This window comes from Lepidochelys olivacea (genome assembly GCF_965140295.1).
Source record: "Lepidochelys olivacea isolate rLepOli2 genome assembly, chromosome: 9".
Classification (NCBI taxonomy): Eukaryota; Metazoa; Chordata; order Testudines; family Cheloniidae; genus Lepidochelys; species Lepidochelys olivacea.
The window spans coordinates 102927095-102953881 of NC_140419.1; the positions used below are offsets into that span (position 1 = coordinate 102927095).

Genomic DNA, 26787 nt, shown 5'->3' on the forward strand with positions numbered 1-26787 from the left:
AGGAGGAGAGGGCCACAGGTCAGATGCAGGGGAACAGGCCCAGCCAGAGGGACGCACAATGGATTCCAGCAGGCAAGGGAATGAGTGCGGAGCCCCCACTCAGGGCAAGTGACTCCTGGGACTCCCGTGTCCCAGCTCCGCAAGGAGCCTCACTGGGAGCGATGGGCACTGGGTCAGAGCCAGGGGACGTGGGAGAGGCTGCGGAGCAGCTGCGTCAGGGGCAGGGAGGGATTTGCAGGCACAGAATGCCCAGAGGAACAAACACTCTTGGGTGAGACTGTTTTTATTTGTAAATCTGCTGCACAGTCACCAGCCAGAGAGCTCCTCCGCCAGGGCCCTGATCAGCCCAGGCAGAACGTGGGGAGCAGTAGGGGCAGCAAGGCCCAGCAGGACAAATGTTCAGGGCACAGCAGCCACACGGCCAGGTGCCTTATGCTGGTGAGCCGCATGGCGGCTGGCAGGGATGCAAAGTGCATGCCGGGGGGGCACTGAAAGAATGCTGAGGGGAGAGTCGTGTATGTGGAAAGAGGTGTATGCTTGCAGACGGGGGCTGGGGGGAGTGCTTGAGGCGCTGGGCAAGGGGTGCTGGGGTGGATGGGGAGGGGTGCTGGGGTGGATGGGGGAGGCATTGGGGCGGGGCAAGGAGGGTGGGGGTGCAGTGTGAAGAGAGGCGCTAGAAGCAGACAATCCCAACTCCTGCTGGTAATGTCACACTCCCACGTAGCTGTTCTTGAAGAGGCTCAGCCCAGGGCTGCTGCTGGAGGCTGGGGCTGAGGAGCGCCCTGGGGGGGCCCTCAGCTTGTCATGGCCCTCCCAGAGGGGCGTGCTGCCCGCCTTGGGGGGCAGCTCGCTGACGTAGCAGAAGCTCTCACTGTAGTTAGGTTTAAAGCTCTCCACGATGTCCTTGGAGACTCCGGCCCATTCCTCCAAGAGAGCGAAATGCAGGTTAAAGGAGGCTCCCTGTAGCAGTCACTCCCCTGCTGCCCACTCCTGGGCTGCCCCATGGCCCAGCCGAGGGGCCCCTCTCCCCTGGCTAGGGCAGAGCGGGCGGCTGCTGGCGCTGAGGGTCACACGGTGCCTGTCCAGCGGGGGCGAGGCAGCACCTAACGCTCCTGCTGGAGGCACCTGCAGGGAGCCAGGACCAGGCTGGCGGGCTGATGGGTGCAGCACCTTAGCGCTCGCCTAGACTGCAAAAAACCCTGCGACGGTGAGTCTGAGGCCAGGTCGACTGGCCTGGGCGCGTGGGGCTCCAACTAGGGGCTAAGCCCAGCAGTGTAGCCGTTCCTGCCTGGCCTGGAGCCTGGGCTTCGAGCCCCCACTCACTGGGTTACGGAGCCCGAGCCGGAGCAGCTACACGGCTGGTCTTAGCTCCACAGCGGGAGCCCCGCGCGCTGTCAGGTGACCCGGCCTCTGAGACTTGCAGTCGTGGTTCTTCCTCTGCAGTGTAGGTGGACCCTGAGTCTCTGGGCCAAATTCAGGCCTGAGGTTGGGGCATCTCTGGCTGCGCATATGCCCAGGCTGACTCCCCTGGGCCAGCTGGATGGCCAGGACCCGGGCACAGGGACTGTCAGTGTGTCACGTTCTTATACGTGCTCTAGGTTAACACTGCGGGCAGCAGCGCGGGGCAGCCTCAGGTGTGCTCCCCCAGGGGAGCTGAACCATCGCTAGAGGGAAACAGCCAGTCTGTCTGTGTCTGTCCCAGCTCGCCAGGGAGCAGGTGCCCCGTCTGTAGGTGCCTGGCTGAGCCCTATCTGTCTGTCCATCCCAAGGAGCAGGTCCCCGGCCCAGCCCGGCATATCAGCCCCTCCCGGCCCAGCCCGGTCATTGGCCCCTCCGTCCCCGGCCCCGTCCGGCGGCCCCTCTGTCCCCAGCCCGGCCCAGTAGCCCATCCATCCCCGGCCCGGCCCCTCTGTCCCCGTCCTGGCCCGTCGGCCCCTCCGTCCCCAGCCCGGCCCGTCGGCCCCTCCGTCCCCAGCTGAGCACTCTTACCGGGAAGTTGCCCTGGTGGGTGTTGAAGAGCTCTTCGAAGTTCTTGCTGGGGTTGGGGATTCTGGGCATGAGAATGACCCAGACTCTGCAGAATGGGAAAGGACTTGTTTAGTGAGGAAGGGCAGCTCCTGGAGCCTGGCTGTAGACACATGGGCCCCAGGGCCCTCCTCAGCCAGGCACCGGTTGGTGTCCTCTGACTCGGCCCTCCTGCCCTGTTCCCCGGGTGGGTCCTCCTGGCCCAACCCTGCTCCCACCCTCTCTCCCGCCCACAGAGCTGACCCAGCGTTGGGACTCATCCAGGTCTGGGTCACCGCTCTGCTCTGAGCCCCAGCAGCCTGCACCATGCGCTAGCAGCAGGCTTGGCTTCTCTCCATACCTGTGCACAGGGGTTGGGGGCTATTGGGGAAGCAGCGGGACACTCACCTTTCCATTCGAATCAGCAAAATGACAAGGACTAGGAAGAGCATCAAAGAGGCAATGGGGAGAACCACGTGAATCCAGAACCATGGTGCCTGCTCCTCGGCCGTGCCTGCAGGGGAGGTGCACAGCGGGTGTTGCCGACACACCACCAGTGTGGTCCGACTGTAGGGGGGGCGGGCGCCAAGAGGCCATGGGGCTGTTCCTGTCTGGGAGCAGGCAGGAACCCCACACAGCTGGGAATGTGGGCAGAAATGAGCACTTGTCTCAACCTCAGGCTGTGTCCGAATCTTACTGATTCTTTCTGTGTAACTTCTCCGGGAGATAGCCATCCTATCCACCCCCCGCCACACCTCCCAGCCAGGCCCCCATGGCCTCATGCCCTGATCCCTGCAACTTCCCTCCCTCTGTCGTCCTGCCTCGCTCAGATCCATTCAGAATGCAGCTGCAGAGCGTTTTCCTAACCTGTTGCTTTGGCCACGTCACCCCCTTCTCTACATCTCGCCTCGGGCTCCCCCTTCTCTAGCGCGGCAAATCACTGCCTGTCTCCTTTCAAGTCCCTCTCCGCCTGCCTGTTGTCTAGGGTTGCCAGGCGTCCGGTTTTCAACTGGAACACCTGGTCAAAAAGGGCTCCTGGTGGCTCTGATCGGCACATGCCCTTAAAAGCCCAGATGGCGGCACAGCAGGGGCCCAGGGCTAAGGCAGGCTTCCTACCTGCCCTGGCTCCATGTGGCTCCTGGAAGCAGCCCCTAGGCACAGGGAGGCTCCCCACACTGCCCCTCCCGCAAGTGGCTGCTCCGCAGCTCCCAGTGGCTGGGAACCACAATCAGTGGGAGCTGCGGGGGCGACGCCTGTGGGTGTGAGGGCAGGGCGCGGAGCCTCCCTGGCCTTCCATGTACTTAGGGGCCGCAGGGACCTGGCAGCCGCTTCCTGGGAGCCACAGTAAGTGTCACCAGGACCCCGAACCCTCTCCTGCACCCCGTAACACCCCAACCCCTGCCCCAGCCCCCTTCACCCCAACCCCCTCATCCTTGGCCTCACCCCAGAGCCCGCACCCCCAGCTGGAGCCCTCACCCCCCCGCACCCCAACCTCCTGCCCCAACCCGGAGCCTCCTCCTGCACCCCAATTCCCTCATTTCTGGCCCACCCAGAGCCATCACGCCCCATCTCCTGCAGGGATGGCAGGTTTGTATAATTTTTGGTGGTGCCCAATGGCTCCAAGTCCCACCCCCCCAACACACCTGCTAAGGCTCTGGGAGGGAGTTTGGATGTGGGTTGGGTGCAGGCTCCAGGAGGGAGTTTGGGTGCGGGCTCTGGGCTGGGGCAGGGGGTTGGGGTGCAGGAGGAGATGTGGGGGGCAGGCTCCAGGAGGGAGGCTGGGTGCTGGGTGCAGGCTCTGGGCTGGGGCAGGTGGTTGGGGTACAGGAGGGGGTGTGTGGGGCAGGCTCCGGGAGGGAGTTTGAGTATGGGAAGGGGCTCTGGGCTGGGGCAGGGGGTTGGGGTGCAGGAGGGGGTGTGGGGGGCAGGCTCCGGGAGGGAGTTTGGGAACAGGAGGGGGCTCTGGGCTGGGGCAGGTGGTTGGGGTGCAGAAAGGGGTGTGGGGGGCAGGCTCCGGGAGGGAGTTTGAGTATGGGAAGGGGCTCTGGGCTGGGGCAGGGGGTTGGGGTGCAGGAGGGGGTGTGTGGGGCAGGCTCCGGGAGGGAGTTTGGGAACAGGAAGGGGCTCTGGGCTGGGGCAGGGGGTTGGGGTGCAGGAGGGGGTGTGTGGGGCAGGCTCCGGGAGGGAGTTTGAGTATGGGAAGGGGCTCTGGGCTGGGGCAGGGGGTTGGGGTGCAGGAGGGGGTGTGTGGGGCAGGCTCCGGGAGGGAGTTTGGGAACAGGAAGGGGCTCTGGGCTGGGGCAGGGGGTTGGGGTGCAGGAGGGGGGTGGCACTTACCTCAGGTGGCTCCTGAGAGCGACCTGCACATCCCTCTGGCAGCGGCTTCTAGCCTGAGAGGCCGGGGGGGGGGGTGTCTCCGTGCACCGCTGCTCACAGGCACTGCCCCTGCAGCTCCCATTGGCTGCAGTTCCTGGCCAATGGGAGCTGTGGAGTCGGCGTTCAGGGCAGGGGCAGCGCACGGAGACACTCCCCCCTCCCCGGGGCCCCAGGGACATGCCAGCCTCTTCCGGGAGAGGTGTGGAGCGAGGGCGGGCAGGAAGCCTCCTTAGCCCCACTGCACTGCCGGTGGTGATGGTGGCCGGGGGCCCCTGGGCCCTTGTCATTCTCCCGGGGTTGGCAGGCGGGGGTGGGACAGAGGTGGGGCCTGGGGGAGGGAAGGGGCGGGGCCATGGGGAAGGGGTGTTAGGCTTTTTGTGCGCTTAGAAAGTTGGCAACCCTACTCTCCTCTCATTTGCTATCAAGCCACCGATGCTGGTGCCACCGGCTTGTGAGGCCAGCCTCCATTGTCCACTTGTCACATTTACAACCAAGCCCTTTGGCGCTTCCCCCTGGCAGCCCCTCTTGCTCGGCAGGGCCTCCCCAGAAACAGCTGCAAAGCTCCAGCCTTATCCCCTTACAGATCCCTTTCCCGGGATGCCTACAGATACCTCGGCAAGGTTGGCTGGCGGCCTGCCGTGCTGCCCAAGGCTGTCTCGGCGCTTGGCTCTGCTTGAAACGCTGCCGCTGCCCTGCTGTCTACGCAGACGGAGGGGTTCTCCTGTCGGCACTAGCAGGGCTGTCCCTAGGGGGGTGTGGGTCCGGGACAAATCAGCCTCCCACTCGCCTCCCCACTGGTCTCCTTGCTGTCCGCCCAGCGCGCATCCCGCCCCCGTCTGCCCGCCTCCTCACCCCCTTCCTGCCTGTCCGCCTGCTGCTCGCCTCCCCGTTCACCTCCTCACCCCGCTCGCCCTCCCGCCTCACCTCCCCACCTGAATATTGGGACAGCTGTGGGCCCATGGAGTCGGTGCTTATGCACTATGCAACTACAAATAATAATAATAATTAATATCTTCTCTCTTGTTGGGTCAAGGATGCCCCTTAGCAACAACCCAGGGCCAGGGACCAGCTGGGAAACCCTGGCCGCGAGGGGCGTCACCTACCCTGGTCTGTTGCATTGTTGCCCCAGAACACTGGGACACTCCACTCGCTCCAGAGCTGGGTGGTGCCGCAGTACTGATTGATCTTGCTTTTCACATAGAAGGTGTAATACTTCTCGTAGTCCACGCTAGGGAAGGAGAAGATCTTGCCACTGACCAAGTGCTCCTGGGGCAGAGACAGAAGGTCCCGTGCACGTGAGACAGCGTGGGCAGCTTGGCACACAAGGAGATGCTCTGAGTGCCTGCTGTGAAATGTGGCCTGGCTTCCTCAAGGCTGGGCTCGCCACACGTGAGTGGAGAATGGAGCTCAGCCCTGCTACAGTCTCCCTCCCCTTTCCATGTCCACAAACTACAGGCTCAACCCCTGTCCCCTGCTTGGCATGGGCTCATGCCCATTCCCCAGTGCGCCTGGTTTCAGCCAGCTATAGGCACAGCAAGGGCACAAGGAACCTCGTTCTGCCTATAAGTCCCAGCACCCGGAGCCTTGCAGGGACTGTGCTGCTCCCCAGGTCATGTGTGACTTAGGGGGCTCTCAGCTGGCCCTCGGGCAGCGCTGTGCTTCCAGGTGGCTGAGGGGCTCCCAGAGAGAACGTGTTAGTGGTGGGTAGGAGGAGAATGGGCTGGGGCCTGCAGCCTGAGATGGGGCATTTGGCTCACGTGAAGGGTGCTTTAAAGCCAGAAGAATCCTGAGGTGCAGTGAAGCGGCAGCACCTTAGCCCCAGGCTGGCATGGCCCTTAGCACATGGGGGATTGGGAAGGGCAGGGGACCAGTGAATGTGAGCCCTGGGGTAAAGGACACAGCGGATGACAGGCTGTGGCCCTTGGGGCCCCCCTCTGAGCTGCCCCTGCCTTGGGTGGCCACAGGAGGGCCAGGCTGCTGGTTGCCATTACCGTCCAGCTGGTGTCCTGGTTGCTTTTGTATTTGACAGCATATTCCAAGCAGAGGGGCTTGAGGTACATGGAGTCCCAGGTCAGCTGCAGCTGGTTATTGCTTATGTTCTGGATGGTCAGGTTCACAGGTGGAGCGGGTTTCACTGCAACAGACAGACAGTACTCTGGCTCGGGGGCGTCCCAGCATGCTGGAGGTGGACCGGGGCTAGGTGCTCCTGCAGTGCCGGCCAGTCCCGCTCCATTCCTGCTGCCCCAGCCCCAGAGTCCCAGATCCCGGGAAGGGGGTGGAGGGGGCAGTTGGGATGCCCCATGCCCTGGACAGGGAGCCACTTCACTTGTATGGTTGTAGTCAACAGGTGCTCTTCACCCCCGCCAGGGCAGATGAGGCCTAGGTGCACTGAGGTGAATTCCTCTCAAGATGGGGCCTGCGCAGGGAGACACCGGCCTGGGAGCGAGGAGGCTGAGAACTGCCCCCGGGCCATGTCCCTGCCCCCCGGTTCCCCCGCCCAGAGCAGGTGGAGGGTCTCACAACTGACCGCACAGCTTTTACCATGGCCAGGCTGCCACCGCCAGAGCCGGGTTGGGGAGAGCCACGTGGGCAGCTGTGGGGAGCCTGGGTCCCTCCACCTGCCCTGAGCGGGGGGCATAGGAGGTGGACAGGGGCTGCTCTTGGCCCACCCCAGGGGTGGGGCCTCAGGGGGAGGGGCGGGGGGCCCCCACTTTTGGGAGAGCTCCGGTGCCCTTGGTTCACCCCACACCAGCCCTGCAGGGCTACACGAGCTCAGAAGGAGCTAATTAACATGGGAGGCTGCACCTTGGGGAAGGGAGACTGAGGCTTGGCTGCCGAGTACTGATTGACGGTGGATCCCATCTGGCAGAGTGAGCAGGGGCTGGTATAAAGCTCGGACATGAGAGCCAAAGGGGCTGTAGCCACTCTCTGGGCCTAGTGAGGAGAGGAGGAAACCTGGTGTGGGGAGCAGAAGCCTGGGAACCTGACCCTGAGGGACAGGGTTACCCCGAGGGCTGGTGGAGAAGGAAGCCTGTGGAGGGCAGAGTGGGACAAGGCCCAGGGATATGGCAGCACGGGTAGAGATGATGCAGACCGTGGCTACTGATTGTAGGGTCCCCTACTAACTACTTAGTGGCACAATCTTGAACTGGGAAGACTGCCTGGAATGGCACCCAGACAGCTGGCCCAGTGTGCCTTCGTTACCCTGGAAGGGCAAACTGTAGTGACCTGGCTGGAGGGCCAAGCCACGAAGAGGAAGCACTACGACTCCAGAGAGCAAGAGGGGCTGTGGTGTGAGTGACCAAAGGAAGGGGGCATCAGATCCGGCAGAGCTAATCTCTGGGTGCAGCCACAAGGGGGCACCCCAGCAGAGAGTAGAAGACCCATTACAAGCCCTCACTGGTTCTTTTCCAGGGAACATTTAGAAGTGCCAGGTGATGGGATTCAGAGGGGCTCGATCGGAAAACCGCTGTCTCTAACTAGTCTATTTCCCAAAGTTCCAGCTGATGCTGGCCCTTTCAGGGCACCAGGACATTTCAGTGAGTGGTGCTGACACTCAACAACAGCCCACTTTCCGTACCCTAATTCAACATCTTTGTAAAGTCCTCAGGCATCAGAACGGGGAGGGGGCTGGCCAGTTCCTGTGTCTCTCACCCCACCTGGGTCTCTGGCACCCTGGGTTGAGAGGGGGCGTGTGAAACCTCAGGGCACTGGCATCTTTGTGGGGAAGTTGGGCAAGGGAGTGGAACCCGAGTTTATAATGTGAACCCTTCTCCTTTGCTGAGAAACAGCTGCTGCTCCGTAATCATCAAATATGACTTGACCCAGGAGATGCCATTGGGACTGAGGGACAACAGTGCCTCCTAATGAAGCAAGAATTTTTGGAATAACGCAAACCTGTTATTTCTCTCCTCCCTGTCATCCCACTGGCCCCCAAGGAGTGTGTGGCCGATAGTGACAGCCTCCCTTCACCTATTCCTGATGTACCGTGGCTGCTGGGCTGGGACCATAGAGTGGGGGAGGAAGTGTCCTGTATGGAGCTTCTGCACCAGCATGGACCATGGGTGTCAGCTCGCTGGTGCAGTCGGAGCTGTGCTCTTCCATACCTAGGTCCTGCAGCTTCATGCCTTTGGTGGGGATGATGAGGCTCCTGCCCCCATGGCTGGCGTTGACGTGGATGTAGAAGGGGCGGAACTGGATAATCTCACTGTGGTTGAACCAGCAGCCCGTGTTGATGCCCTCCTCCTGGAGGTAGTGCTTGCATTCCTCAACTGGCATGTGATTTTCACTCCTAAGGCACAGAGCGGGTTACGGGGAGAGCTCAGAAATCAAGGACAGCAGAAAACTGCAAAGCTGGGGTCCTTGGATGCTGCCCTCAGCTCTGCTTTTTGAATGATCTCTGCTGTGCACTCCAGCCCCCAGCCCTTGTGCTGGGTGCAATGCACCTCTTCTCTCAGGATTTCCGTGTGCCTGGGGAGGGCTCTGAATGCACCTTCTGCTCTGGGCTTGGTTCTGGGGCTGAGGAGCAGGTTTGGCGCTGTTAGACAGGCACTGGTGCGATTCTGTGTCACCCAATGGGGAATTCACTGGCTCTATTTAGACTGGAGGCTAGGCTGAGGTGCAGACCCCAGCCTTTCCAGGTACTTGGGGCTCCAAGGGTGGTGTCACAGAAGACATGAAGTGCCCATAAGAGAAGCCTGTTCCCCATTGGGTGCCGTTAGCAGCATGGCCCTGCGTGTCAGGCAGGGAGGGCTCAGTCCTGGGATGGCATGAAACAAGCACTCTCCAGGGTTCCCGAAGCTGCCAGGCTGGCCTCTTAGGGGTTCTGCTGCGGCAGTGCCCTAGCTCCCTGAGCCTCAGAGTCTGGCTCTTAGGGACCCTCCCTGGTGGGATCAGGGACTCTGCGGGAAGTGCCAAGAGCAGGAGAGCTCTGCTCTTCACTCCCCCCAGCCCGCGGGCACCGCCCGCAGCGTGCCCTCTTGCCTACAGGCCCCGTCTCAGCCACTCCCTCTTGTGCTCTAGTGCCACAGGACTGCCTGGCAGAGCCACTCTCCCCACCTCCAGCCTCACTGGTGGCAGGAGTGGGAAACTTTCCCACTGCTTCCAGCTCTGCATTAAGGCTGGGCACAAAGACTGCCCCATAATGCATAACAAGGTACTTGAGCACTGCTGGGGAACCCATCGCACTTCCTGGAGGATGGTTACTGGCCTTGCACTTGGCTGCTTGGGTCATGCTAACGTGGAACACAACCCACAGGACGAGGTAAGAGTAGCCCAGCCCCAAAGAAGAGTCACCTACCTTGGGGGAATGTACCAGTAATAGAGCGAGTAATTGGCTGTCAGTGTCGCTTTGCTGCCCCACATACAGGTCAGGTACTGATCGTTGAAGACTATGCACTCCACGCCTACCAGGGGAAGCACATTTTGTGATTGAGTGACCTGCTCAATTCAGCTGCAGAATCAGGACTAACCCCAGGAGCCCTGACTCCCAATCCCTGCTCTGCCCACTAGCCCACACTTTAAAAGAAGTGCATCGCAAAGCCAGCGCTGTGTGAGGGGAGCATGCGAACGGCTGACCCACCAGGGAGGATTCCTGAGGCGCGGTGGGGGTTTCAGACTGCAGCATGTACATACATTCTCTGGTCTAGGCATGTGGGGAGCATGTGCTACAAAGGAGGCTCAAGTCCCTGCCTTTATAACCCACAGAAGAGGATTTATGTTAATTTTTCAGCTAAATTGGCTCACTGCTTTGGGGTTATGTGTGCATCCAGAATGCCCTCTCTCCCATACATTGTGCTTGGATAATGCCAATGACTGAAGATAGAAATGCCAAACTTGTCTGGGTTTGTAGGTGTTGGTGCATTTGTAGGAATAAGTTAAATTGGAAGAACATTGTGTAAGGAGTTTTTCAATGATGAGCAGTTATCGTGAGCCAGTTCACACCTGTACTTAGCATTTTGCTATCTGGGATCAGTCTAAGATGCTGGAACGGTGCAGAAGATTGGGGACCCCTGCTCAGTTTGGGCTTTCTTGATTTCCCATCTGAGGCCCCCATATCAGAGCTGTAAAGCTTTCCGTTCTCTTCAGGTTCTTATCCTGCCCTCCTCCTCTGCCTTCCGGTGCATGAAGTCATTTAACTGACATCTGCTGCATGGGGCGTGTTCTTTATCCCTTTCACTCTTAGCAGGAAATTGCGTAGGGATTTGGAGAAAGAAAGAAAAAAAAGCATCAGTTGACACATGCATGGTGCTCTGGGTCTGTACTAACAAAGGCAGGCTGGGGAAGTGTGCCAGGCACTCGGAACAGAATTTGGTGAGGTCAGTGCTAGCTTTTAGTTCCTGGGGGAGTTCATGCCACAAACAGGGACTTTATTCTGGTGGTGAACAGTTCTCCTGCATCAGAAGAGCAGAGCTGCCAACCAGCCCATGGCCCAGAACTTTTGGCTCCTGGAACTTTAGATATCCTGCACCCAGGGCTTTGAGCACAGTGAAGATCTGGTCAAAGATCTTGAACTCAACTCTATGTTCTATGGGAAGCCAACACAGGGAGAGGAGGACAGGTGTGACATGCTCCTGATAGCCCATGTTGCTGAGACACACTGCAGCATTTGGCACTGGTTGGAGTTTTCTGGGGGCTGAGGACTTCGTGCCCAAGTGTCTGAGTGATGGGGCAGTTTGAGATGATCTGGTGTTTGAGAGATGGAGATGGCAGAGGGTGTGGCTGGATTTGAGATGACCAGAGTTGGGGTTCTGCTTTCAGACAATTGGACAGATTACAAAAACAGGTCAATAGCACTGAGATCCCCCAACTTCACCTACCTTGGAAAACTCTTGGGGCAGGTTCGAGCCAAAGCTCTGTGACACATTTTGAGTTTAGAGAGAAAAGGAAATGAGAAATGTTTTGGTTGCAAAAAAGAGATTCTCAGAAATGGCTTGTCTTGTGAATGGGGCACTGGCTGTGGGCCACGTCAGAGCACAGCCAGGTCTGAACTAGTTCCAACCTCCCCAGACCAGGAGAACAATGGTTTTACAAGAAGAAATAACCCAGCACACACAGTCCCTGGTGGGAAGGGCAAGCGGGTCTGAGAAACCTAAAAGCAGGACACCGCACAGCAGAAACACACCAGATTGTAAGCAGCAACCTCCCCTCCGCCTGGACTGCATATGGCTCATTTGCTTTGGAATGAAAGCCCTGGTCCACTGGCTGCTCTCCTTCTCGGCACCCTGTCCTGGCCCTGTGGCCTGGTCCTGCCTCTGCCTGCCCTCAGTAAGGTGGGGTTAGCCTGCTTGTCTGGGGAGTCACTGGCCCAGGGCATACATATGTGGAAGGGCCTGCTGCGTCTCTTGCTCTCCCAGAGCCCTTCACGCACAAGTTGGTGGGCTGTGTGGGCCAGCAGCAGTGCAGCAACTCCCCGGCCAAGGAGGGAGAAGGGCAGCAATGGGCCAGGTGTTACGGTGCTCACTGCAAAACACCAAGGGCAGAGGCAAGGAGTCTCCTCAGCCCAGCAGCCTGGCTTGCCCCAGGCAGGGCCAGACTAAGGCGGAGGCACTAAAAGCCCAAGTCACGGGCCCAGCTCCTGGTGTCATTTGACGAGACCAGAATCTCAGCTTTCATTTAAAAAACAAACTTTGTTGCTAGCCCCCCGGATGTAAAGAAAAGCTTGAACATGTAACTGGAGTGTAACTGACTCGTGCCTGAGTCTGCAAAGAGCCTGCACCGACAGCTCCAAGGGGGGTGAATTCCAAAACCTGCTGCCACTCCAAGGCTTGGGGTGGGGCTATTGGGCTCCTTGTGGCATGTGCCTAAGGCTCTGCCTTGCCTGCCATGGCTCCTGGGCCCATGAGGAGGTGGTATGGCTGGGCAGGGATCCGGGAGAGAGGCTGTGCTGGAGAATCCCCAGGGCATTATGCTGTTTCACTGTGACCTGGCCTTTTGCCGCTGCCGGTTAGTACCTGTGCAGCGAGAGCTCGTTACTCGATGGAATTGTCTGTAGGGTAACACCTCCCCGCCCCCAGGAACCCACTGCACAGCCCTGCACAGCACACATCCCCGTGGCTTCCATCCACGTGACCAAGGCTCGGAATGTCGCTGTTTACTAACATGTCTTGTAGCCTGAAAGCTCCATGCTGGCCCCCTCCCCACTGCTATGGGGCCACATGGATGCTGGGTCACGTCAGCAGAGGGTGCTGTGCCCAGCCTGGGAAGAACCGGTTCTCCAGTGACGGGTAAATACAGCTGTTAAATCCCTCACCCTGCTGCTTCTTCCCCTCCCTGCTTTGCCTCCTGCTCCCATCTGCTGAAACTTTCCACTGGTTCCTCCTCCTTTACAAACCCAATGGCAGAGGCAGTGCCACCCCCCCGGGCCGAGCGCCCAGCAGCTTGAATGGCCCTTTCCTGCCAGGCTCTGGCTGAACCCAGCTGAACCCTGGGTCTGTGGATGACACTCGGCAGTAGGGGAGCTGGGGCCTGGAAAGCCCCTGCTGAGCCTGCAGGCAGGGCTGTGGTGAGCATCACTTTGTAAGCAGCCGCAGGACGCAGGCTCAGGAGGGCCATGCCCGGCTCTGGGTGGCTGTGGTCAGTCAGCAAAGAGAAACCAGGGCAGCAAAGTGGGCCATGCCCCTGAGCTGGGGCTTCTGGGCCTAACCTTGTCAGAGCGACCCAGCCACCCAGGGAAGGGCCTACAGGGAGTGCGACGGCTGCATTTCAGCCTCTGTGGACAGACTCCTGGGTGTGCCTCAGGGCTGGGCTCTGTGGGGCTACTGGTCAATGCTTCGGAGGCTTCTCCTGGGCTACAGGACACAGTACATCCCTTATGGCAGGGGGTCTCAACCAGGGTACACAGAGCTCTGCCGGGGGTACATCAACTCAGCTACACCATTGCCTAGTTTTACCATAGAAAAAGCCCTAACGAAGTCAGTACAAACTAACATTTCACACAATGACCTGTTTGTACTGCTCTATGCTACACACTGAAATGTAAGCACAAGATTTATATCCCAGTTGATGTATTTTATAATTGTAGGGTAAAAGCGAGAAAGCAGCAATCTTTCAGTAATACTGTGCTGTGACACTTGGTAATTTATGTCTGATTTTATAAGCTAGTAGTTTTTAAGTGAGGTGAAATTTGGGGTACACAAAACAGATCTGACTCCTGAGAGGGGCACAGCAGTCTGGGAAGGTTGAGAGCCACTGCTTTAAGAGCAGGAGGGGTAGCTGTCCTGCATGCCATGTCCCCTTAGGTCAGGCCCATAGCTGGGAGAAAGAAAAGGAGTACTTGTGGCACCTTAGAGACTAACCAATTTATTTGAGCATGAGCTTTCGTGAGCTACAGCTCACTTCATCGGATGCATGCCGTGGAAACTGTAGCAGACTTTATATATACACAGAGAATATGAAAAAATACCTCCTCCCACCCCACTGTCCAGCTGGTAATAGCTTATCTAAAGTGATCATCAGGTGGGCCATTTCCAGCACAAATCCAGGTTTTCTCACCCTCCACCCCCCCCCACAAATTCACTCTCCTGCTGGTGATAGCCCATCCAAAGTGACAACAGGAGAGTGAGTTTGTGTGTGTATGGGGGTGGGGGGGATGTGAGAAAACCTGGATTTGTGCTGGAAATGGCCCACCTTAATTATGCACATTGTAGGGAGAATGGTCACTTTGGATGAGCTATTAGCAGCAGGATAGTGAGTTTGTGTGTGTGGTTTTTGGGAGGGGGGTGAGGGGGTGAGAGAACCTGGATTTGTGCAGGAAATGGCCCATCTTTATTATCATGCACATTGTGTAAAGAGTTGTCACTTTGGATGGGCTATCACCAGCAGGAGAGTGAATTTGTGTGGGGGGGTGGAGGGTGAGAAAACCTGGATTTGTGCTGGAAATGGCCCACCTGATGATCACTTTAGATAAGCTATTACCAGCTGGACAGTGGGGTGGGAGGAGGTATTTTTTCATATTCTCTGTGCATAAATAAAGTCTGCTGCAGTTTCCACGGCATGCATCCGACGAAGTGAGCTGTAGCTCACAAAAGCTTATATTCAAATAAATTGGTTAGTCTCTAAGGTGCCACAAGTCCTCCTTTTCTTTTTGCGAATACAGACTAACACGGCTGTTACTCTGATAGCTGGGAGAGAGAGCCATGCCCTATATGGGTGAAGCAGTGGGCTATGTGTAGCCATTCTTGCATTATTTTACACACCAATAGCTGCTAGGGGATGAGAGGAGCCATACAACTGATGCAGCACGCTGCTCACTACAAGTAGTTGCTCTGGAGTATCCCTGGTTAAAAGGGCTGTGCTAATTAGTGGATTGGGATGGGCTGAGGAGAGCCCCACAGGCTAATTAGCCAATTAACCAAGCCTAGAAAAGGCACAGGAAGACTTGCACAGGGGGACAGAGAGAAGCAGGCTTTTCAGTCAGACTCAGGTGCGATCTTCCCCCAGGGAAAATACCATCCCCCATCCTTGGCTGAAAGAGCTAATGATCGTATGATATTGTACATACAGAGCAGCATGACTTTGTGCAGTTGGGGAGGAGAACATGGTGAAATAAACCATGAGATGCTTGGCCAGAAGAAGGTCTCTGAGCGGTGACAAGAGACAGGAGTGGGACACCCCATCCCCCTCCCACTTGGAGGTTTGGCTAGGATCCATAGCCAGTGGGGGAGTTTGGCAGCCTGGACCATGGAGGGGACCCGGCAGTGGCTGGTGAAACAGCAAGGGGAGCTGTAGAAGGCTCTGCCAAGGCTCCAGCAATCCCAGCCCCTGGACTGGCAGCCCTTGCCTGGCTGGACAAGCAGCAAAAGAGAATCATAGAATCATAGAATATCAGGGTTGGAAGGGACCTCAGGAGGTCATCTAGTCCAACCCCCTGCTCAAAGCAGGACCAATCCCCAATTAAATCATCCCAGCCAGGGCTTTGTCAAGACTGACCTTAAAAACTTCTAAGGAAGGAGATTCTACCACCTCCCTAGGTAACGCATTCCAGTGTTTCACCACCCTCCTAGTGAAAAAGTTTTTCCTAATATCCAACCTAAACCTCCCCCACTGCAACTTGAGACCATTACTCCTTGTCCTGTCCTCTTCTACCACTGAGAATAGTCTAGAACCATCCTCTCTGGAACCACCTCTCAGATAGTTGAAAGCAGCTATCAAATCCCCCCTCATTCTTCTCTTCTGCAGACTAAACAATCCCAGTTCCCTCAGCCTCTCCTCATAAGTCATGTGTTCCAGACCCCTAATCATTTTTGTTGCCCTTCACTGGACTCTCTCCAATTTATCCACATCCTTCTTGTAGTGTGGGGCCCAAAACTGGACTCAGTACTCCAGATGAGGCCTCACCAATGTCGAATAGAGGGGGACGATCACATCCCTCGATCTGCTCGCTATGCCCCTACTTCAGGTATGTTGGCAACAAGAAAAAAGCCAAAGAAAGTGTGGGTCCCTTAATGAATGAGGGAGGCAACCTAGTGACAGAGGATATGGAAAAAGCTAATGTACTCAATGCTTTTTTTGCCTCTGTCTTCACTAACAAGGTCAGCTCCCAGACTGCTGCGCTGGGCATCACAACATGGTGAGTAGATGGCCAGCCCTCTGTGGAGAAAGAGGTGGTTAGGGACTATTTAGAAAAGCTGGACGTGCACAAGTCCATGGGGCCGGACGAGTTGCATCCGAGAGTGCTAAAGGAATTGGCGGCTGTGATTGCAGAGCCATTGGCCATTATCTTTGAAAACTCGTGGCGAACGGGGGAAGTCCCAGATGACTGGAAAAAGGCTAATCTAGTGCCAATCTTTAAAAAAGGGAAGGAGGAGGATCCTGGGAACTACAGGCCAGTCAGCCTCACCTCAGTCCCTGGAAAAATCATGGAGCAGGTCCTCAAAGAATCAATCCTGAAGCACTTACATGAGAGGAAAGTGATCAGGAACAGCCAGCATGGATTCACCAAGGGAAGGTCATGCCTGACTAATCTAATCGCCTTCTATGATGAGATAACTGGCTCTGTGGATGAAGGGAAAGCAGTGGATGTATTGTTTCTTGACTTTAGCAAAGCTTTTGACACGGTCTCCCACAGTATTCTTGTCAGCAAGTTAAAGAAGTATGGGCTGGATGAATGCACTATAAGGTGGGTAGAAAGTTGGCTAGATTGTCGGGCTCAACGGGTAGTGATCAATGGCTCCATGTCTAGTTGGCAGCCGGTGTCAAGTGGAGTGCCCCAGGGGTCGGTCCTGGGGCCGGTTTTGTTCAATATCTTCATAAATGATCTGGAGGATGGTGTGGATTGCACTCTCAGCAAATTTGCAGATGATACTAAACTAGGAGGAGTGGTAGATACGCTGGAGGGCAGGGATAGGATACAGAGGGACCTAGACAAATTAGAGGATTGGGCCAAAAGAAATCTGATGAGGTTCAATAAGGATAAATGCAGGGTCCTGCACTTAGGATGGAAGAACCCAATGCACAGCTACAGACTAGGGACCGAATGGCTAGGCAGCAGTTCTGCAGAAAAGGACCTAGGGGTGACAGTGGACGAGAAACTGGATATGAGTCAGCAGTGTGCCCTTGTTGCCAAGAAGGCCAATGGCATTTTGGGATGTATAAGTAGGGGCATAGCGAGCAGATCGAGGGAGGTGATCGTTCCCCTCTATTCAACACTGGTGAGGCCTCATCTGGAGTACTGTGTCCAGGTTTGGGCCCCACACTACAAGAAGGATGTGGATAAATGGGAGAGAGTCCAGCGAAGGGCAACAAAAATGATTAGGGGTCTGGAACACATGACTTATGAGGAGAGGCTGAGGGAATTGGGATTGTTTAGTCTGCAGAAGAGAAGAATGAGGGGGGATTTGATAGCTGCTTTCAACTATCTGAGAGGTGGTTCCAGAGAGGATGGTTCTAGACTGTTCTCAGTGGTAGTAGAGGACAGAACAAGGAGTAATGGTCTCAAGTTGCAGTGGGGGAGGTTTAGGTTGGATATTAGGAAAAACTTTTTCACTAGGAGGGTGGTGAAACACTGGAATGCGTTGCCTAGGGAGGTGGTGGAATCTCCTTCCTTAGAAGTTTTTAAGGTCAGGCTTGACAAAGCCCTGCCTGGGATGATTTAATTGGGGATTGGTCCTGCTTTGAGCAGGGGGTTGGACTAGATGACCTCCTGAGGTCCCTTCCAACCCTGATATTCTATGATCCTATGATGCCCATGGTGCAAAGACTTGTGGGCTGAAGCTGAGCTGGGGGTATGAGTGAGCCTCCCAAGGGGGCCTTAGATGATTACTCAGGGACAGAGGGAAACCTCTGAGGTTAGCTTTGTGGGAGCTAAAATTAAAATCGCTCTGGCTGTGGTGGTGCAGGCAGTGGCTCAGGCCAGCTAGCTGAGTCCAAGGCTGCCTGACTCCAGGTCCCAGACCATGCTGCCATGTGCACGTTGCTATTTTTCACATGCTAGATCAAGCAGAGCTAGTGTGTGTCCGGCTGCTTGGGCTCGCTCCCAGCTGCAGGGTGGACACACCCTTAGGAACCAGCCTGAGAAGAGCAGAGCTGCTGAATGGATCGATGGGCCCAGACTTCGCTCACTGGCCCAAGGCAGCAGCATGGCTTGGGCCTCTCCCAATCTGCATCTGTCGCTGTTGCCTAGCCCCACCAGGGTCACTGCATGCTGGGACTGGTCATCTCCCGGGGCTTGGTCTGTAGCAAAGGTGGAAATGGTTGCAATGATCGTATAAATGTGGTGTGGCTTTCAACTCTCGACCAAGCGCCAGCTCCTGCCTCTGGCACAGCTGGGCAAAGTTGAGTGCCCATCACATAGGCAGGGGCTGCAGTCCCAGGGTGGGGAGAGACAAGCAGCTGTCTAGGGGGACCCCCCAAAATGCCAAGGCTGGCTCAGGGACAGAACCCAGCTTCTTGCCTCTGCTGTCAGCGCAAGACAGATGCAGGCTGCTGCTGGTGGTACTGACGTTAGAGTAGCAGCTGGCTGATCAGGATGGCTGTACAGCTAGTGTCTGACCTGCCCCTGCCCCCCTCGGGCTGACCCGCTGTCCTGGGCCTGCCCCCAAGGCCTTACAGCGTAACAGGCTGTGAGACGGGAGTGTCCCTCTCGGGGGGGGGGGAGGGGCCGAGGGTGACCCACCCCAGACCACGTGCTCAAATGTTAAGTGCTACTGGCCTTGAGCTAAGAGGGCAGCCAGGGTAACTGAATTTAGCTGACAGTTTCCCACTTCAGACACTGCCAGCTGGAAAGGGGACAGGGAAAATGGTTTCTATTACAATGGGACAGATTTATCTGCACGGGAAATGAACCCCCAATTCTGCAGAGCTCTCCAAACCGCCCTTCAGTAGCTCGTGCCAGCCCTGCCTGCCTTAGAGACTGTTAGCTATTTCTGAGCCTCAGATATGGGGTAGGTGCTGCCTTCACACTCCAAGGCATGGTCCCTGCCTGGGAGAGGCTGCAGTCTGGCATGAGCCTGAAGGACGAGGGGGCGATGACAGGCCACCAGGAAGGCAGTAAAGTGCGGCACTGGTCACCAGAGATGATCTTGGCTGGATGGGGAGGGAGATGAGGTCCGTGTCAGAGATCCCAGGAGGTGGTAGGAGGTGCTCAGGGTATGGCTGAGTGATGGGTCTGGCTCCGAGAAGGGTGCTGGCAGCAAGATGTGGTTGGCTCCATGCTCTGTTGTGCTCAGCAGCGAGAGGACTTGGGGAGGGAAGATGAGCTTGTGTTAGTTAGGTCATGCTGTCCCTGAGCTGACAGCAAATCCTCCAGGATGAGGCACAACCAAGAAAGGTGCAGAACCCACTGGAGCTGCTGGGCTCACTCAAGGAGTTCCAGAGTCTCCAGCAGAGAGGAGAGCTGGGACATGTTTTGCATTGCTCTGGGAAGTGCAGAGCTCACTTAGGCACTACATGAATAATTACCCCAAACCAAAGGGAACAGAACATTCGGGGGAAGTGCTCCGACGTCAAGAATGTCAAAATGAAGGTTCTCAGTGCACCTGAGTGGCTCCAAGAGTGAAGCACAGCACAGGAGATGGGCCTCCTAAAACGTACGCAGGTGGTGGCCTGCTTAAAGGACAGCCAGCAGAGAGCCTGCTGCAAGAGGAGCTGTTCTGCCCAAGCCTGAGGCTTCCCCAAGGGAAGGAAGAGTGGGTAGGCTGGAGAAAACAGAGGCAAGGGAGCTCATTACTGACTGCGGGTGGGGTCTGTCCGTGTCTGTGCAGCAATAAAGAGGCTCCTGGAAGCAGCAGGAACAGACTCCCACTGACTTGACAGGGCTTTGGATTGGGCCCTCTGCAGCCAGTGGGTTCTGGTTGTTTCCATTCCACCCAGAGATAGATACACGAAGGGTTAACAAGTTGCTAAGGCTCAGGCAGCCCTGCTCCAACTGGAAGGGGTCACGCTTGGAGGGAGAGCTCAGCAGCTTGAGCTTTGTGAGACTCCTGTCTGCCAGAGCCTCCCTGAGGGAAGATGGGCCTGTTGTGGGGCTGCTGGTTGATTCGTCTCAAATGACTTCGCAGACTGGCCCCTCACCAGCAGCTGCAGGTGGTGCCCTGCCTGAAGGGGCAGCAGCTAAATTACACACCTTTTATTTCCTTAAGCCTGACGGGGACCCAGTGTGGCTTGTCCCGAGCCCAGGCGTGAGCCAGCCCCGCCCCGTTGGGCTAAGCTGACAGCAGTTGTATCATAGGCCTGAAAGCATTGCTTCTGCTACTGCCCGATCAGAAATCGGTGCAAGGGAAAGGAGCCAGGCCTGGCGGGAACAGACAGTCACATAGATGACAGGCTAGTCTAGGGGATGTTGGGAAGAACAGAAAGGCAGGTAAAATTCTGAAGGCAACTGAGGCTGCAGGAGTAAAATTAGATAAAGAAAAGTGCTGACAACCCCAGCTATAGTTGTCAGGCCTCTTTTTTTCCCGCCTTCCCTTCCAGGTGCTCTACAAGGAAGAACCCACAATGGGAAGCAAACGGCGCATTGCCATTACCACTGCTAGCTCTTCCTCTGCCTGCACCAGGCGGGCCCTGCCAGCCCTGGTCTTGGCTTGCTGGGAACGCAGCCTGCATGTCCTTGCCGAGGAAAGCCAGTCTGGGAGAATCGCTCAGTGTGAGGGGTATCTGCTGTGGGAGTCCCCCAGGAAGCAGGTCAGAGAGCTGCAGGAGGAGGTGGCTTGTCAGTGAGCATCGGGGAGCAGGAGGACTTAATTGACAGAATGCGCATGGATACATCTGGGTGGAGGATTCTGGCTGACTGCAGACCAAGAACCAGCTGCTCTACGAGGAGGAGACTGGCAGCTGGCCACCTCAGGCAGTAGCTTGTGCTCTCCCCCATCCCACTCCACCCCAAGTCCTGTCCATTGAGGTGAAAAACCTGGTAGCTGTATTGACAACAGGAGGTGAGGGGCAGACCCCAGTGGCCAAGGAGAAGCCAGCTGCCCTCAAAGCTGGGAGGATCACGGCCACAGCACCTGAGAGGAGGATGCACAGGGTGCCAGAGGTCAGGGACTCCCTTCTGAGGGGGATGGAGGTGTCCATCTGCCTCCCCGTGAGGTCCTGGGAGGTGCAGATGCTGCCTGGATCCTGCATCCAAGATGTTACTGAAAGGCTGAACAGGCTTATCCATCCCCCTGACCACTACCCCGTGCTACTCATCCACATGGGCACTAAGGACACTGCTGGATCTCACCCTGAGCAGGTCAGCAGTGACTACAGGGCTCTGGGTGTGAGGGTGAAGGAGTCAGAGGCACAGTCTGGGTCCATCCTTCTAGTAGAGGGGAAGGGCCCAGGCCAGGACATGCATCCTGGAGACAAATGCAAGGCAGCGCAGACTGTGTCAAAGGAAGAGCTTCAGTTTCTTCCACCGTGGGATGCTGTTCTGGGAAGAGATGGGGCACAAAGACTAGTTATCAATGGTTTACTGTCAAACGGGAAGGGTGGATCTAGTGGGGTCCTGTCGGGGTCAGTCCTGGGTCTGGCACTAGTCATTATTTTCATTAATGACTTGGATAATGGAGTAGAGAGTGCGCTTATAACATTTGGTAGGAGGGATTGCAAGCACTTTGGAGGACAGGATTAGAATTCAAAACAACCATGACAAATTGGAGAATTGGTCTGAAATCAACCAGATGAAATTCTGTAAAGGCAAGTGCAAAGTACTTCACTTAAAAAGAAAAATCAAATGCACAACTACAAAATGGGGAACAACTGGCTAAGTCAGGGGTGGGCAAACTTTCTGGGCCAAGGGCCACATCTGGGTGGGGAAATTGTATGCAGGGCCAGGGCAGAGAGTTGGAGTGCGGGGTGTGGGAGAGGGTGTGGTGTGCAGGAACGGGCTCAGAGCAAGGGATTGGGGCAGAGGAGGGGTGCAGGGTGTAGTAGGGGGCTCAGGGAAGGGGGTTGGGGTGCAGGAGGGTTGCGCTCCGTGGGAGGGAGCTCGGGGGGGTTGGGGTGTGGGGTGCGACGGGGCTAAGGGCAGGGAGATGGGGTGCAGGAGGGGTGTGGGGTGTGGCAGGGGCTCAGGGCACGGGGTTGGGGTGTAGGAGGGATGCGGGGTGTGATGGGGGCTCAGGGCAGGGAGTTGGGGTGCAGGAGGGGTGTGGGGTGTGGCAGGGGCTCAGGGCACGGGGTTGGGGTGCAGGAGGGATGCGGGGTGTGATGGGGGCTCAGGGCAGGGAGTTGGGGTGCAGGAGGGGTGTGGGGTGCGACGGGGCTCAGGGCAGGGAGATGGGGTGCAGGAGGGTGTGGGGTGTGGCAGGGGCTCAGGGCAGGGAGTTGGGGTGCAGGAGGGGTGTGGGGTGTGACGGGGCTCAGGGCAGGGAGATGGGGTGCAGGAGGGGTGTGGGGTGTGGCAGGGGCTCAGGGCACGGGGTTGGGGTGCAGGAGGGATGCGGGGTGCGACGGGGCTCAGGGCACGGGGTTGGGGTGCAGGAGGGGTGTGGGGTGCACAAGGGGGCTCAGGGCAGGGAGTTGGAGGGGGGGTGCAGGAGGGGTTCAGGCATGGCAGCGGCGTGCACCAGGGCCAGGGCAGGCTCCCTGCCTGCCTGCCTGCTCTGGCCCTGTGCTGCGCCGCTCCGGGAAGCAGCCAGAACTACGTCCCTGCGCGGCCCTGTGGGGGAGGGGGGCACAGGGCTCCGCGTGCTGCCCTTGCCACGCCTCCAAGTACCTTCCCTGAAGCTCCCATTGGCCGCGGTTCCCTGTTCCCAGCCAATGGGAGCTGCGGGGGGTCCTGCCTGGAGGCAAGGGCAATGCACGGAGCCCTCTGCTCCCCCACCCGGGGCCCCAGAGACGTGGTGCCGGCCGCTTCGGAGAGCGGTGCGGGGCCTGCGGCACCACAGGGGGCAATCCCGGGAGCGGGACCCAAAGCCCTGAGGGGCCAGATCCGGCCCCTGGGCTGTCGTTTGCCCACCCCTGCGCTAGGTGTTAGTACAGGTGAAAAGAATGTGTGTGTGTGGGGGCTATAGTGGTGCACAAATTGCATAAGAGCCAACCATCTGCTGCAGTTGCAAAAAAGGCTGGTATCACTCTGGGGTGTATTAACAGGAGTGTTGTATGTAAGACAGAGGAGGTAACTGTCCCGCTCTGCTCAGCGCTGGGGAGGCATCAGTTGGAGTACTGTGCCCAAACAGGGGAGACAGAGTACAGAGGAGAGTAACAAAAATGATAAAAGGTTTAGCCCTTGTCTACATCTACTTTGATGTAACTTGTGTTGCTCAGGGGTGTGAATAATCCACACTCCTGAGCGACGTAAATTACACCGAGCGAAGTGTCAGCATAGAGAGCGCTGTTTCGGAGGCAGAGCTTCTCCTGCTGATACCGTTACTGCTTCTCGTGGAGGCAGGAGTTAAGCCGACGAGAGAGCTCTCTCACGTCAGTGTAGAGCATCTCCACCCCAAGCCCTACAGCAGCACTGGTGCCGCGGTAAGTGCCGTAGCGTAGATGTAGCCTTAGAAAACCTGACTGTGAGGAAAGGTTAAAAAACCGGGCATGTTTAGTCTTAGAAAAAAGGCAACTGAGGAGGGACTGATCAGTCTACAACTACGATAAGGGGCTGTTTAAAACAGGACTGTGATTAACTGTCCTGCCTTCAGTGGACATGGAGAACAAGAAGTAATTGGCTTACTCTGAGCAAGGCAGATCTAGGTTAGATATTGTGGAAGATATTTCTACCTACAAGGGTAGTTAAGCTCTGAAATAGGCTTCCAAGGTCTCCCGTAGAATCCCCATCCATGGAGATTTTTAAGAACCGGTTGGACAAAGACCTCCCAGGGATGGTCTAGAATCATGGGATCATAGAATATCAGGGTTGGAAGGGACCTCAGGAGGTCATCTAGTCCAACCCCCTGCTCAAAGCAGGACCAATCCCCAACTAAATCATCCCAGCCAGGGCTTTGTCAAGCCTGACCTTAAAAACTTCTAAGGAAGGAGATTCCACCACCTCCCTAGGTAACGCATTCCAGTGTTTCACCACCCTCCTAGTGAAAAAGTTTTTCCTAATATCCAACCTAAACCTCCCCCACTGTAACTTGAGACCGTTATTCCTCATTCTGTCATCTGCTACCACTGAGAACAGTCTAGATCCATCCTCTTCAGGTAGTTGAAAGCAGCTATCAAATCCCCCCTCATTCCTCTCTTCCGCAGACTAAACAATCCCAGTTCTCTCAGCCTCCCCTCATAAGTCATGTGTTCCAGACCCCTAATAATTTTTGTTGCTCTCCGATGGACGTTTTCCAATTTTTCCACATCCTTCTTGTAGTGTGGGGCCCAAAAACTGGACACAGTACTCCAGATGAGGCCTCACCAATGTAGAATAGAGGGGAACGATCACATCCCTCGATCTGCTGGCAATGCCCCTACTTATACAGCCCAAAATGCCATTGGCCTTCTTGGCAACAAGGGCACACTATTGACTCATATCCAGCTTCTCGTCCACTGTAACCCCTAGGTCCTTTTCTGCAGAACTGCTGCCTAGCCATACGATCCCTAGTCTGTAGCAGTGCATGGGATTCTTCCGTCAGGACTCTGCACTTGTCCCTGTGGAACCTTATCGGATTTCTTTTGGCCCAATCCTCTAATTTGTCTAGGGCCCTCTGTATCCTATCCCTACCCTCCTGCGTATCTACCTCTCCTCCCAGTTTAGTGTCAAATGCAAAGTTGCTGACGGTGCAATCCACACCATCCTCCAGATCATTAATGAAGATATTGAACAAAACCGGTCCCAGGACCGACCCTTGGGGCACTCCACTTGATACCGGCTGCCAACTTGACAAGGAGCCAAAGATCACTACCCGTTGAGCCCGACAATCTAGCCAGCTTTCTATCCACCTTATAGTCCATTCATCCAGCCCATACTTCTTTAACTTACTGGCAAGAATACTGTGGGAGACCCTGTCAAAAGCTTTGCTAAAGTCAAGGAACAACATGTCCACTGCTTTCCCCTCATCCACAGAGCCAGTTATCTCGTCATAGAAGGCAATTAGATTAGTCAGGCATGACTTGCCCTTGGTGAATCCATGCTGACTGTTCCTGATCACTTTCCTCTCCTCGAAGTGCTTCAGAATTGATTCCTTGAGGACCTGCTCCATGATTTTTCCAGGGACTGAGGTGAGGCTGACTGGCCTGTAATTCCCAGGATCCTCTTTCTTCCCTTTTTTAAAGATGGGCACTACATTAGCCTTTTTCCAGTCGTCCAGGACCTCCCCCGATCACCATGAGTTTTCAAAGATAATGGCCAATGGCTCTGCAATCACATCTGCCAACTCCTTTAGCACTCTCGGATGCAGCGCATCCGGCCCCAGAAACTTGTGCTCATCCAGCTTTTCTACACAGTCCTGTACCACTTCTTTCTCCACAGAGGGCTGGTCACCTCCTCCCCATGCTGTCCTGCCCAGTGCAGTAGTCTGGGAGCTGACCTTGTTTGTGAAGACAGAGGCAAAAAAAGCATTGAGTACATTAGCTTTTTCCACATCCTCTGTCACTAGGTTGCCTCCCTCATTCAGTAAGGGGCCCACACTTTCCTTGACTTTCTTCTTGTTGCCAACATACCTGAAGAAACCCGTCTTGTTACTCTTAACATCTCTTGCTAGCTGCACCTCCAGGTGTGATTTGGCCTTCCTGATTTTACTCCTGCATGCCCAAGCAATTTTTTTATACTCTTCCCTGGTCATTTGTCCAATCTTCCACTTCTTGTAAGCTTCTTTTTTGTGTTGAAGATCAGCAAGGATTTCACTGTTAAGCCAAGCTGGTCGCCTGCCATATTTACTATTCTTTCTACACATCGGGATGGTTTGTCCCTGTAACCTCAATAAGGAGTCTTTAAAATACAGTCAGCTCTCCTGGACTCCTTTCCCCCTCATGTTATTCTCCCAGGGGATCCTGCCCATCAGTTCCCTGAGGGAATCAAAGTCTGCTTTTCTGAAGTCCAGGGTCTGCATTCTGTGGCTCTCCTTTCTTCCCTGTGTCAGGATCCTGAACTCGACCATCTCATGGTCACTGCCTCCCAGGTTCCCATCCACTTTTGCTTCCCCTGCCAATTCTTCCAGGTTTGTGAGCAGCAGGTCAAGAAGAGCTCTGACCCTAGTTGGTTCCTCCAGCACTTGCACCAGGAAATTGTCCCCTACACTTTCCAAAAACTTCCTGGATTGTCTGTGCACCGCTGTATTGATCTCCCAGCAGATATCCATCCATGACAGTGCTCCAGTCATGTGAGTTATCCCACCAAATCTCTGTTATTCCAATCACATCATAATTCCTTGACTGTGCCAGGACTTGCAGTTCTCCCTGCTTGTTTCCCAGGCTTCTTGCATTTGTGTATAGGCCCTTGAGATAACTTGGTGTTTGTCCTGCTTTCTTAGTATGAGGCAGGAGCCCTCCCCTTTCGCGTTCTCCTGCTCATGCTTCCTCCCGGTATCTCATGTCCCCACTTACCTCAGGGCTTTGCTCTCCTTTCCCCCCAGTGAACCTAGTTTAAAGCCCTCCTCACTAGGTTAGCCAGCCTGCTTGCGAAGATGCTCTTCCCTCTCTTTGTTAGGTGGAGCCTGTCTCTGCCTAGCACTCCTCCTTCTTGGAACACCATCCCATGGTCAAAGAATCCAAAGCCTCCGTCTCGGTTTACTTGGTCCTGTCCCAGCATTGGGGGTTGGACTAGATGACCACTCGAAGTCCCTTCCAGCCCAACATTTCTATGATTAGGAGAAGGGATGACGACGCAGCCAGAAGTCAAAGTGCCTAAAATGCCACCACCTAAATGTGTGCTGGAGCCGCTGCAGTTCCACAGGTCAGGTCACGGCTCGGAGCTCATTTCTCCAGCGTGTGCACTCACAGGTCCCATCTCGTCACAAACCGCCTAACACGGTTACTGTCTGAGGGGGTCAAGGGAGAGGCTCTGAGTCCGTGTCCCGGGGTGGGGGCGCTGCATGGTGATCTCCCACCTTCATG

At 56.2% G+C, this 26787-nt stretch overlaps 1 protein-coding gene across 1 annotated transcript in view; it reads right to left on the minus strand.

Annotated features, from left to right (window-relative positions):
• Positions 1–267: 267 nt before the first annotated feature.
• The window catches only part of IL2RG (interleukin 2 receptor subunit gamma), a 35380-nt gene continuing 8860 nt past the window's right edge, over positions 268–26787 (minus strand). Inside the window, exons 3-9 of the mRNA XM_084638242.1 lie at positions 9680–9785; positions 8487–8671; positions 6372–6514; positions 5484–5646; positions 2413–2518; positions 1990–2074; positions 268–924 (exon numbers count right to left, since the gene is read on the minus strand). Of these exons, the coding sequence (XP_084494368.1) occupies positions 709–924; positions 1990–2074; positions 2413–2518; positions 5484–5646; positions 6372–6514; positions 8487–8671; positions 9680–9785 (1004 nt within the window). The 3' untranslated portion in view covers positions 268–708. The remainder of the gene's footprint in view (positions 925–1989; positions 2075–2412; positions 2519–5483; positions 5647–6371; positions 6515–8486; positions 8672–9679; positions 9786–26787) is intronic.